This window comes from Schistocerca serialis, chromosome 5 (assembly GCF_023864345.2).
Source record: "Schistocerca serialis cubense isolate TAMUIC-IGC-003099 chromosome 5, iqSchSeri2.2, whole genome shotgun sequence".
Classification (NCBI taxonomy): Eukaryota; Metazoa; Arthropoda; class Insecta; order Orthoptera; family Acrididae; genus Schistocerca; species Schistocerca serialis.
Window position 1 is genome coordinate 371,683,562 of NC_064642.1, and position 13,744 is coordinate 371,697,305.

The 13,744-nt window shown below is 36.1% G+C and overlaps 1 protein-coding gene across 1 annotated transcript in view; it reads right to left on the reverse strand.

Moving 5' to 3' along the window:
- Positions 1 to 2,457: 2,457 nt before the first annotated feature.
- Positions 2,458 to 13,744, reverse strand: part of LOC126481071 (arf-GAP with Rho-GAP domain, ANK repeat and PH domain-containing protein 2) — a 155,756-nt gene continuing 144,469 nt past the window's right edge. Inside the window, exon 12 of the mRNA XM_050104556.1 lies at positions 2,458 to 7,827. Coding sequence (XP_049960513.1) covers positions 7,695 to 7,827 — 133 coding nt within the window. The 3' untranslated portion in view covers positions 2,458 to 7,694. The remainder of the gene's footprint in view (positions 7,828 to 13,744) is intronic.

The window sequence follows — 13,744 nt, forward strand, 5'->3', positions numbered from 1 at the left end:
TATTCCAGGCTTCCTATGTCCGAAATCTTCCTTGGCAGAGCCAAGCTATGCTGTATTCTTGTTAGGTGGTGACAACACAAGCCTTTCTCAGGGTAGCACCTGCAATGGATGCTGAATATTCTGTGTATGGTACAGGGACCCATATGGGATGACAATTTCCAATCTTGGCATCAGTTTTCAATGGGACTCAGCGGTAGCATTTCACCTGGAGGCAGTGAACAGGTGGACCGCTGAATATCGAATTATTTGATTTTAGAATCCAGCAGAAAAAGTGAAACTAGTCTATGGGAGCAACCAAATGAAAATGATTGATTCAGTTTGTTGTAGCTTTATGTGGACTATTCATTTATTCTCTTAATGAAACCAGTCTGTGGGAGCAACCAAATGAAAACAGTCAAAGCAGTCTAGCACATTCAATTCTGAGCCATTGTTAAATAATTATTGTTGACTGCACTCTGTTATCACCTGTCATCACTGTTAACGCTTTTCTGGCATTTGCTTTTTATTGAGAGCCAATAATTGGCTTTTAGATCAGTTTTTCATCCATGTTTATGAATTTACACATATTAATAGTGAACTTTGTGTCTAGATCAGAGTGCCAAAGCTATCAGTGACATAAGAATGGAAGAATTAATATGACTGGAGGAAAAAGTGATCCTCGAGATAAATTCAATGTAATATACAGTATTTGCAAATATGATTAGTATTATGAAATTATATTAACTAAAGAAACACCAAAAAATTAACAAAAGAAGACAAATATTTATCACAAAAAATACTTCCAACAAGTAACATTAGGGGCCTATATGCTTAAAAAGGCAGTAAGCAAGCCACTTCACATTTAAATAATTGCAGCTTGTATGCTTTCTTCTCATATCACCTTAGCATTTATCAAAACAGAATATTGGTGACGGGTTCAAACCAATGGGGGGAAAGAGACAGAGCTTTACTAAATTTAAATAAAAAAGTAATTGTTTATTTATTGAAACAGACAACCAATGAAAAGACATTTAATCCCAGAATTATGAAAAATTCATATTTAAGTAAATAATTCGTAAATACTTCAGTCTTAGAAATATATTATTTATTTCCCATTCCTTGAAATAAGATACATTATTTGTCTATAAAAAAGTTGGCAACCCTATTCATGGTTCACGTATAACCAAAAAGGCTGAAAAAGTATGTAAATGAAATCACCAGCACCCAAAGAGTGAGGAAAAACGGTCGTAACTTTCAGAGACTTGGGTCAGTCGGTTATCTCACATTACATGGAACCATTCAGACCCGTAGAGGGAGTCAAAACATCCATATTGCTGACATGGTGCAGAGATTAGTTTCATATAGTTATTTCATTTAACTGGGAGGGGGGCAAAACTGAGTGAATGAGAAAACACATACCTGGCTAAACTGGTTATTAAAATCAGTTAGATGTCCCATCTCTAACAAATCTGAGGTGATTACGAAGAAGTATTATGTGAGGAAAATCTGTGCCATCAGTACCACCTCTGTTTTAGTGTTGTACTAACAGCTGGTCATTACACTTGCACAGTATAGTAGTACCCTCAAAATACTCGTAAGAACTATATAAATAAGACAACATTGAGGTGCCAGATAAGTAATCTTTATCAATTTAGAAATTGCCTGGTAGTAATTTCATCTTTTTGTGGCACCAAAAGATGGCATCTAAGGAAACTCCTGACTGAAGAGAGTAATTGTTTATTTATTGAAACTGGCCTTTGTGAAAAAAACGATTTATTTACAACAGCTCTGATTTCATATGAATATGGTATCTAGATCGCTGTGTGTGAGCGAAAGCACTGGACTGGAAAAAAAATTAAATTACTAAAAATGTTGCATGACATGATTAGGTAACTTATGTGTGAGGCAGTAATGGTAGACACAGCTTTCTCTAAGTGCTAATTCAACATTGGAGACTACCTGCATAGAAGCTAGTGTCTTCTTTTAAGTTCAGTAACATTATGCTGGTTGGACAAATACTCTTGTTTAACTGCTCAAAATGGCCTTGGAATAACACTACCCACATCAATCAGAATGGTGTACGAGAACAGATGGCCACAAGGAAGTTGGTAAGAGAACTTTTTTTTCCGTTTTAATGAATCAGTCTGCATTGATGGCTACATAGACTGTAGTTTGTTCAAATGTAAAGGTATTTCTGTTTTCTCTCTTAGCTTCCTTCTGAGGAACTACTCCTTTTATTGGTCATCAGAGTCAGCTGGAACTAGAAACAAAAACTTCAAAACTACTTCATTTGACTTGTCAAATATGTATCCTGGAACCGAACATAACCCCCTTCCAGTTTCTTATCAATGATCCATTCAGTGCACCCACTTTGTAAAACATTGCCACACAAGGTAAATATCTGACTTTGAATATTTATACAATATTAGAACATTCCATCAATGACAAAATCTAAATATAGAGACTAATAACTCAACATTTATTTATAAAAAAATCTTTATTTAAATACACCATTAAGACACAATCAATCATATAAATTTAATTAAAGAAATGTGCCAGTGACATGACTAGAAATTACTGAGAATATAACAAATTTATAAATACTAAAAGCACCAAAAAAGAGACTGCAGTTGAAAAAAGCTTTTTAAAGCACAAAATCTCTTATGGTTATAATGAATGAGCCTTCAAAGGATATTACCTTACAGATCAATTTCCTGTTATTTAAACATTGTTGTGAAGTTTCAAAATAATGAATTAAGAATGCTTCTGTTCATTCACATCTAAATAATAAATAACACAAATAATATAAAATCTAAACAGTAAAATCCAAAACAGAAGTTATAAATTACAAAACAGGAGACAAAAGTGATGTTCTTGAAATAGAAGGTCGAAGTGTGGAGATAAAAAAAAAAAAAAAAAGGAGTTTTGAGCTTTTGTATTATTGAAATACTCCTCCATGATGGAAAAAAAACAGAGGCATAACAGAAGATAATACAAGGTGATAAAGAAATGCATAAATCACTCGAAAACTCAGTATCACTGGAAGGGTGTGCAAACCGCTCAAACCGCTGCCCTGGCCCCCCACCCCCAACCCCAACCACACACACACACACCTTGCAGCCTTTAGTTGTTCTACTTTGTCCAATTAATCTCAAAAAATCAGACATTGGATTCTGAAAGCTCATGCACAGTGTTAAATTCTTAAACTTTCATTGAAATCCAAATGCCTACAGCCGATGACACACACACACACACACACACACACACACACACACACACACACACACACACTCACACTCTCTCTCAGGAAGCTAAATGTCTTGACTTCCCCCACAGCCCTGAAAGCTGAGCTGAATTCTTTGGTCCCATATTTCACATGTAGAGAAAGGTATAAGACTTTTGTATTTGCAGTAATTTTATCATGAATTGCATTTGTATTTTATCTGAATATCATTGTAAATGTATGTCAGAATATTTTAAAAGTGTGCAGCTGGAAGACACGACTTTCTGAATGGTTAGAAATGCCTAGTTGGAAAATATATCCTCCAACCCAAAAACAATGTACAAATCATCATGCAAATGTGACAATATCATTGTGCTAAATGCATATTCAAAGTCTACAGTCTCATTTTTCACAAAATAAGAAGAAGCCATCTGACATTTTTGCTGTTCTTAGTATGTTCCACAAGAAATTCCTTCTACATAAGGAATAACATCATATTTTGTGAAAGTACCTTTTATGAATTTAAATTTTATCATAGAAGTTGTCAGTGGACTGACAAGATGATCAGCCAGTAGTAAATATACAAAAAAAAATGTTATACCATCAGACATCAAATCTACAAAATCATAAACAATGTTTCTTTACACAGAACAGTATTACAAATTTTGGACTATATCAATACCAAAGTACAAGAAGTGGGTCTGAGCACCTCCGGCAAGGACATTTCTACCTACCATGGAATAACTTCTGGAAAAAGGATGAACATTATTAAAATACAATGGAATGCTAGTAAGTTCTCCAAATTGTGCAGCCACTGCACAAGTACTTGACAAAAATATATTTAACGTACAACACTTTCATTAATTTAAAACTTTCCAAGCAAAAGATGACACATGAGTCCAATGAGTAAACAAAGAATGTATTTGTTTTATTATAGTAAATGATGTGGGGCACTCTATATGAGGCAAATTGTAATGTAAAAGTGCTTAAAAATTTAGAATTCTTTTCCACACATTATTTACACACATAAAATCTGCTTTTAAGTACTATACTAAAATAGAGGTATATTTTTTATTTGTTTCAAATTACAACTCAAGAGAATAATATGTTTGATCTTTATACAAAATATAAAAATTCTGAAAAATAACATTTAATACAAAGAAACAGTCCATGATATATTTACACCAGTTCTAAAATTTCTGAAGCTCTATATTACCAGTTAACCATCATGTATAGTAAGATAACAGCAGGAAGCTGATACACACAGCATAGAGAACACTGCACAAGCTTTATACATTGGAATGATAGCAACACTAATTGGTGTTCATTATTAAAGAGGAAATATCTTTTTTGCATTTACTGTTTTAATGCAACTAAACATTTAATTGTTACGCTGCTCCTCATACTTCATTACACATGATCATATACTCTGTGTTGTCTTATACAAGATAAGACATCACAAAGTTTTAAAAAATGAATATGACAGTTGAAAGCTGCCATTTATGAATACTTGTACCCCAAAGTAACACATTGTGCCTGTATTCGGATTTTAAACAGGTAATGGCGTTTCCCCATTCTCCTTAGCAGAATGTCATCAACTCAAGTTACATACAGCCTTCATGTCTGAGGGAAGGCTCTGCTAATAGGGCTTATTATAAACTGATCCACATTGTCCCATGAACAGCATTTCTGAATGACAAAAGCTACACTATATACAAGAAATCATTATTTGCAATATATTCAAATACTCCAAAAATATGACATCTATTACCTTGAAAGAAACATAAGCAGTATTATAGACAGTCTTATAATTTAAATACTCTGTATTTCATAGATACTTGGTATCAGTGTTAAATGCTATTTAAAAATCAATAAGTAACATCATAGTAATACAATAGAAAATACTGTTTCTTCTGTAACACTGGTTCCCAATTCATTAACTATTTACTTCTGTTATGAAACTTGTCCAACATATACAAGCTGTCATAACAGAGTTACATTCCTTCACAACACTGACATTGACATTAAAAAGACAGAAATGAGAGGCATGTGAAACGTACACTAGCTAGTGGTTCAAACAAACATGGCACAACCATTAACTCTCAGGTACTAATTCCCACATGTAAGTTCCACATTTTCTTTACAACTCTGACAGTTCTCACAGGATAACCACAGCAATTATTTATAAGTTATGAACTTCCTAATTTTTATCGAGCTGGTATACACAATACAAAATTCTTTTTCTGTTAATCAGTTGTTTCTTTCTTTTATTGTATCCTGATTTTTTATCCATTTTCCAGCTGATGTTCATATTTCAGCTACCAGGTCAGTGGCACTGTTATCCCTCAACTGAAGCCACTCTCCCAGAATAGCATAAGACTTGCATCTCTTAGAAGAAACAATGGTAGTAATATAATGTTTGCATGCTTTTCTAATTACTGTTGTAAATCCTAACTGATTATGTTAAATGAAAGAGTAATGGAGAAAAGAAGATACTAACTGACAGACAATTATAGGATAACATGTGAAACATGAAAGGTGCCAAACTGAAAAATCCATGAATATATGCAGAACAGAAGAGGATTGGAAGAACTCACAACTGAGCTACTTATTAGTTCACATAGTGTGTTGTGCTTCAGAAAAAAAAAAAAAAAACCATAAAACTGTTTTCCTCCAGTGGAGTGTGTTTGTTCTTGCACTGAAACATTTAGAGCCCACTTAAAGGTATTCAGCAAGATGGTAGACGCCAAATACAAAGGAAATTTTGTGAGTAGCTCATCTTTGTTTGAATGATAACTTGCTTTATGAAGTATGACAGGCAGCAGAAACACACTCCCTCCTTGAAAGCACACACACAGCTGGCTGGCAGCAGAAAATGTACTGAGAGGGCATCACACAAAGGAAAAGTACTGCCACCTAAATTTATCCAGTGCAGGGTTCAAAATAAATGGTGAGCAGCAGGATTACTAATAGTAAATATTTATATGAATCAGAGTTATGACAGAGAGAACAAAATACACAGAAGAGGATATGCAATCCCAGAATGTTGCGATACCACTATTTGCTACCACAATTACCTCAATAATTTTACATACCATTATTTTTTTCCTAAAATGTAATTACATCTTACATAGAAAGGGAGAAGGCAAAATAATTTCTTCAAGCAAGAATAACAGAGACTGAGGCTATGTATATACCTGCAAATATATTTCTCATTACAAATTCACACTGTGTGGGCACACGGTAAAAAATTGCATCAGGACATTTCAGTAAATATGAAGACGCCCCACTTCTAAAACACAGTGGATTGTATTAATCTGGCTCGTTCTACACTTCTCATTAGCAGTTAGCTGAAAGAACTTTAGAGATTCACTGACCATACCATATATCTCGTTCTCCAGACAAAGTCTACCAGACTCTACATTTACAGAAACAAAGAGACAATTTGGAAAAATACCAGGATAACTGCACAAAATCTCAAGAGCCGTATCCCATGGACAGTACTGACAATGGAAAAACAACAATGATAACCACAAATGGAGAGAACTTGTCTGAAGAGAAAAAGTGCTCAATATGTAATATGTCTAATAAAATTTTCACTTAAAGTCATGACAAAACTCACAACCCCACAGCTGCCACATCACAAACTGTTGGCTAAACTTCCTTACTAGCACATCATCGTGCTGCATACAGGAAAAACACAAGTTTTGCTTTAGCATTTTTTGACATTTCAATACATTCATATAAACACAAGTTTTACAAAACTTATATTTCATCACGAGATTCATCGAGGAAGAAACATTCATTACAACTGTAAATTGGTTTCATTGATTTGTCAGTATTATTATACGTCTTTTACAAATAAGATAAGCAAACTCAGGAACCAATAATGATATCTGCAGAATACAAGATACAATAGCCAGTTACAAAAATATCTGTCAAGGACTAATTAAAAAGAAAATTACACAGATTTTTTTGTACTATCTAGTTTTCTTCCAAATATATTAAATAGTGATTCTTATGCATGTAATATTTTTATAAATTCATTTAGATAAAAAAATTCCACATTTTTGTTACAATGAATAAAAGAGGTACACACTTCCATTTTCAGGTAATCTAGCATCAAAAACAAATTGTTTGTTCATTATATCAGTTCATTTCAGTATCAAGCCACAATGAAAATAATGTAAAGACAACAAATTGTCCAAAAACTGACAAATTATCTACATAACAATGAAGTTAAAAGTGCACCTCTCCATCCTTGCCAAGCAAGTGATCACTAAATTGATACTGTACAAATATCACTTTGATTGGGATAAAAATTAGAAAAAAAACATACAAGCAAAGTGGCTGCATTGATTACATTAAAAAGAATGCTCTATGTCCACAATGATTATAGTCACAGAAGCAGACTTGTCTTTTCCTGTTTTGAAAGGCAACAATACCGGACGAAGTCCTTCTTAAAACAGTACCCAGATAATATGATTACAATTCATTCTAACAGCATAGGTGATGGCAAAATTCCTTGTGGATATTCACCTATTAACATAGCTGCCATCCAACGCAGCTGCTCTTCACGAGATGAACCAGCAATTGTGTATCCAAAATACGGAGTTTCTTTTGACCTGGAACACAGATCAATAAGTGCTGCTTATGAATATTTAACTGTGCTCGCAGGTAGAGTGCACATATACGAGGGTTGTAACTTAAATAGTGGCAACTATTTATTCACAACCGATACAAAAGAGTTACAAGTTTGCACCTTTTACTATCCTTCAAAGTAGTCACCAGCGTTGTGTAGAACCCATTGCCAGCGATGTGAAAGGCATAGTATACTGTTAGTAGAGCCTGTTTAGAGCGGTCTACTGCCTGTCGAATCTCTGGAACATATCTGAAGCAAATGCCACGAAGTGGTTCCTTCAACTTCAGAATCAAATCAAAGTCACAAGGACTTAAGTCCAGGGAGTATGGTGGATGGTACAGTACTTCCTAGCCCCATCGAGAAAACAGAGCAGCCACAGCTAGTGCTGTATGCGCCCGCACAATGTCATGCAAAATGATGGTTGGGTTGCGCAGAAAGTGTCACCGCTTCTTTCACAAAGCTGATCGTAGGTGATGCTCTAAAAACAAACAGCAATACTGTGCATTGATGGTCTGCCATGGAGGAATGCATTAGGATAACACCATCACAGTCGTACACGAGAATCACCATAACTTTAGAACGCTCCATTCGCACCATCAACAGAACAGGCTCTGCTAATGGTATACTACGCCTTCCACATTGCTGCCAACCAGTTCTACGCAACACTGGTGACTACTTTGAAGGTCAGTAACAGGTGCAAACATGTAACTCTTTTGTATCAGTTGTGAATAAATAGTTGCCACTATTTTAAGTTCCAACCCTCGTATATCAGTGGAATGTATTGGTTGCACTCCTAATGCAAGAGTATTGCTTACATTACACTTTTCTCCTTTTAAATCATGATGGAAATTTAATACTGCATTCTGATGCTGCTTACATACATACTTCCTGTCCTTCTTAGTAACATAAGTTGAAGTCCCCCCCCCCCCCCCCCCCCCCCCAAGCCTGGTCTCCCTCATTAGTTTAGTGCGTCTGTACATACAGATTGTAGAAAATTTGTTAGGCCTGATGTACAATTTTTTACATTCATCAAATAACTAGTTAATTTCCCAGATTTTTCCAAATCATTTCAGAGTGTGTGAAGTTTAAATTGCTTCTCCGTTGGTACTTGTATTTGGCTGTCAAAAACACTCATCCAACAATGCATGTTCAAAAGAACATGCTGTTTTGTGAATATCTTCTGGTAAACCTTCCAGGATGTAAGGTCGTGGTCCATGATATGTCATCCGGTCGTGAAAGCCTTCATACTATGTTTTGTGAATCTTCATTTTCTCATGATGTATTACTTGCTCCATAAAATTGCAGGAATTTTATGGATGTATTCCCACTAGTTTATACATTGATAGTAACTCTATTTGCAGATAACAAATTGCAAAAAAATAGAAGAGAAACTTTGCTACACAGAAATGGAATTCATGTGACATAGGTCAGCTATATTTGATCTGAAGTAGTTCGTCAGGCTCCCTCCATTTGATGTTCCTGTGGAATGAGAAGGTGGAAAGGAGTTTTAACTACCACAAAAAATGTGTGGCGACAATGTACACACACATTTCTAACATCACAAGCTAGTGGTACAGTTCGTATCTCTTGTTTCTTTTCTCCATTTCACATAGACCTTCTGCAACCACTCTTAACACATGAGGGCCAGATTTGAAAACTGAGCAAGAAGATAGAGAGGAAAAATATTACTTCTGTAAACAAGGTGCTGAGAACAAGATTTGGACAAGTGTCAAAAAGAGACAAAACACGAATTCAATGCACTATGCAATGAGCCAAATGTACCAAGGAGCAGACCAAAGCTGTAGTGGCAGGATGGAACCAGGAAAGATTTCGATACCTTGGGAGTTCACAAGAACATGGGCAGACAGAGGAAGCTATTGTAACAGTGATGGATGAACTAACTTCACTTTGTATCGCAATGTATGTAAGATGAGATAATGTTACATAATAATGTCATCATTTAGTCATGGAAATTACTGAAATATTAATTTTATTTTTGTGAACCCTCAGCTTATATATTTGCCTTTACCTGTGGGATTAGTTTGTCACATTTTGTACTACTTTGATGCATTTGCCCATATGTAAAACAAAAGGAAAACTTTTTCGTCTCACAGTTTAGAGTAATGCATTCTTAACATGTATTTGAAATGAAATGAATGTAACAACAGAAATGAAATCAATGACATGAAATGATGTCAGTGCAACCACTCAAATATGCTGAACCTGCAATGTAATGAATATATAGTTACAACCGAAAAGTTGTGCCAGACTGGGACTCAAAGTGAGAGGGTACAGAATCAGCTAAATTAAATTTGGAAATTTTCTTACAAGCATTAGAGGTGCAAAAATTCCTTTATCCTCATCACCTACAAATGAGCAAGTGTGTGTGTGTGTGTGTGTCCTCATCACCTACAAATGAGCAAGTGTGTGTGTGTGTGTGTGTGTGTGTGTGTGTGTGTGTGTGTGTGAGTAGTGTTTATTTTATTATAATTGAGCTGCTCGGGGGAACACAATGGTAAGCGCCATCGGCGTGTATTTTGCGGTAGATGGCTAATGACACCACCTGTGGGATGCACAATGCAGTAAACTTACTAGCAGTTCCAAATTCACTCAACAGATGTCAGGGCGGAGCTTACCGTATTTACTCAAATCTAAGCTGCACTTTTTTTCTGTTTTTTGTAATCCAAAAATCCGCCTGCGGCTTAGAATCGAGTGCAAAGTAAGCGGAAGTTCTGAAAAATGTTGGTAGGTGCCGCCACAACTAACTTCTGCCGTCGAATATATGTAGGGCTACAGAGGCATGCTTTGCAGGCACAAAGATAAATACTGGTGCCAAAACCTCTGCATCAGTAAATAATTTTTAAAAAAAGGTGGAAGACGAGCTTTTTTCTCCGCCCCAAGTTTCGACCACTGCATTTTCATATATTATCCAACAAAGTAAATACAAATTCCGTATTGTTCATCTTCAAATGTAGCAGCATTTCATTTCAATGTACTACGAAAATCTGACTGGCAAGACTGTTTGGGATGTTTGTCAATATGGCCAACTCTACATTCTGAATTTTTTCCTACCTGTGAGAAGAGATGGTTGCTAATAGGAACTTTTTATGAATTGTGTATCACATGCAGTATTCTCTTCACCATAAGAATAGTACGAATATAAACATTTTGCCATGTATTCTTTCGTGTTTGCTGCTATTTCATTTAAATCCTGTCTGCCTAATAAACTACGAAACTAGTGTGAGACAACAGCAAACGCGGAAGAATACACATATCATGTCATGTTTATATTCGTATTATTCTTATGCCTAATAGTGATACAGTTAGAAATGAAGCATAACAATTGACTAGATTTTTAAATCTAAGATGACTCTAATTTCTGTGCAGAATGTAATGTACAAAAGAGGCGTCTGCAAAGATTTTCAATCGGAGAAAAATTTTAGCTAAACTCTCATTCAGAACATCTTTTATCATACGCAGTCTATTATTTGGTTCTCGTTGATCATTATCAAAGAAAGCAGCAGTGTAAGTAAGCCGCGATAGTGCGCACAAAAGCAAGCCATGCCGCGAGCGGCGACAGGTCGTAAACACACATTATCAGAATGCGACAAATAATGCATGGCACAATACAATAATGCATTTTCAGCTTAGAGTGACGTAAACACCTATAACAAAGAGATAGGCACTTATCAGATCAAAGAAAAATAAGCAATCTATTCAAACCAGACGAAGCACATGAAAAAGGAAGGAACCTGTACAAATACAAATACAGCGCCTGACGCATAGCAATGGCTACCTGGTAAAGCTTCACTGCTAAGCTTACGACTTGAACGAAACTACTGTAGCTGTATCATCATTCATTTGACCTAAATTGTGTCTTATATTACAATGGACCAACTTTGTTTCGCTTTGGAGGTGCGGCCTAAAACGTTTCTCTCTCCTTGAATTTCGAGTCTCAAATTTCAGGTGTGGCTTAGGTTCGGGAAAAATTTTTTTCCTTGATTTAGAGTCTCACTTTTCAGGTGCGGCTTAGATTCGAGTGCAGCTTAGATTAGAGTAAATATGGTAATGGTAAGCGCCACTGTCCGTCTGTTGCGGAAACATAATGGTAAGTGACAGAGAGAATGGCAGCAAGTAAAAACATCTCTGAGATTATGGCAACAGTGAACATGGCAGAAGATGAGGAATATACTTCCAATGATACTAATATCTTCGAGAGGGATCCAGAATACATTCCTAATGATTCAGATGACTCAGAGGTATGTTATTTTATAAATATACTGTCTTCAGTACGTTCCACGAACATAATGGTAAGTGTATGTACATACCATTATGTTCCTGAAGTATGTTAATTTTGAGGTTATTTTAGAATGGCTACATTTTTTTGGCTAAGTGGTGTGTGAATGCGCATTTCTCATTTATATTGTTACATTTGATAATAATAATGTTAACGGTAATAGTAGTTTTTGTTGTTATACAGGTTAATAGCGAATCAGATCATATTGCCCAAAACAACTAACAATGTATCACCCCTGCAGAAACCATTCAGGAAGGGGCCCTCGAACAGACAAAAAGGTCGTCTCGGAAAAGGCTGAGAGTCGATTCTCAACGCAAAATTAAACAGAAGAGGTGCAATTTGGGCGAAAAGTATGTTTCTTGTACAAGAGCAACTCTAAGTAAAACAACTGTGGGACCTAATTGCCAGTGCCCTCGTAAATTGATTTGAATGTGATGAAACTATTCAAATCATTTTGGGAAGTAGGTGTTTTTAACATTGAAAATGCATACTTATTTGGTGCAATTAAATCTAACACTGTTGCACATCGCCGAAAAGCAGCTGGAGAAAATTCCCGGAGAAACTGTACTACTTCCTATAGTGAAAAGTTAGTGACAGTGATATAAAAGTATGCAAGAAAGCTTTTCTTGCCATTCACGGTCTACATAACAATCGTGGTCGTGTCGAAAATATACAGAAGAAAATCGCATCCGGATCGACCACGCCACCCCGGGGCAAACGGGGCAAGCATACAGTACGTCCGCATGCTTACTCTGAAACTAGTGTTAACCATGTCAGGGAACACATTGATAAAATACCGAAACACGAGAGTCATTACAGACGCTCAAACAGTCGTGTCAGATTGTACCTGGGCACCGATACAACAATCGTCTCCTGTTATGAGCACTATAAGAATGTTTTCTGCAAGGAGATGTCCTATGAGCCTGTACCTGCAGACAAGTACAGGCAAATTTTCACTGAAGAGTATAACATAGGAGTAAAGTCACCAAAGAATGATACGTGTAAGACTTGTGACATGCTCAAAGTGCAAATTGAGAGCACTGATGTCCCCCAACTGAAAGTAAGTCTGGAGCATCAGTTGGAATTATACCAACGTCGGGCAGAAGCAGGGCAAGCTAACATTGCCATCCAGAAAAAACGAGCAGAAGCAGACAGTAATCCACATGTTGTGTCTTTTGACTTGCAGCAGACTCTCCCCGTTCCTAAGTTAAGTTGTGGTCCAGCTTTTTACAAAAGGAAGATCTGGTTGTATAATCTCAATGTTCATGATTGTGTCAAGAAGAAAGGGCACTGCTTTTTGTGGAATGAGACTACTGCTGCGCGTGGATCAGAGGAAATTCTGAGCTGCCTTTTACGTTACTTTGAGGAAAATGACATAAAAGGAGAGACTCTCATTGCAATATCTGATAACTGCTGTGGCCAAAATAAGAACTGGAACGTGGTACTGTTTTGGAAATATCTAATTTCAACTGGTACATTTCGTGTGAATGAACACCACTTCCCGTGAGCGGGCACACAGTGTTGCCGTCCAATAGAGATTTCGTGACAATTGAAAATTACGTTCGCCGACAAGTATAAGATGTGTACAGTCCAGATCAGTGGT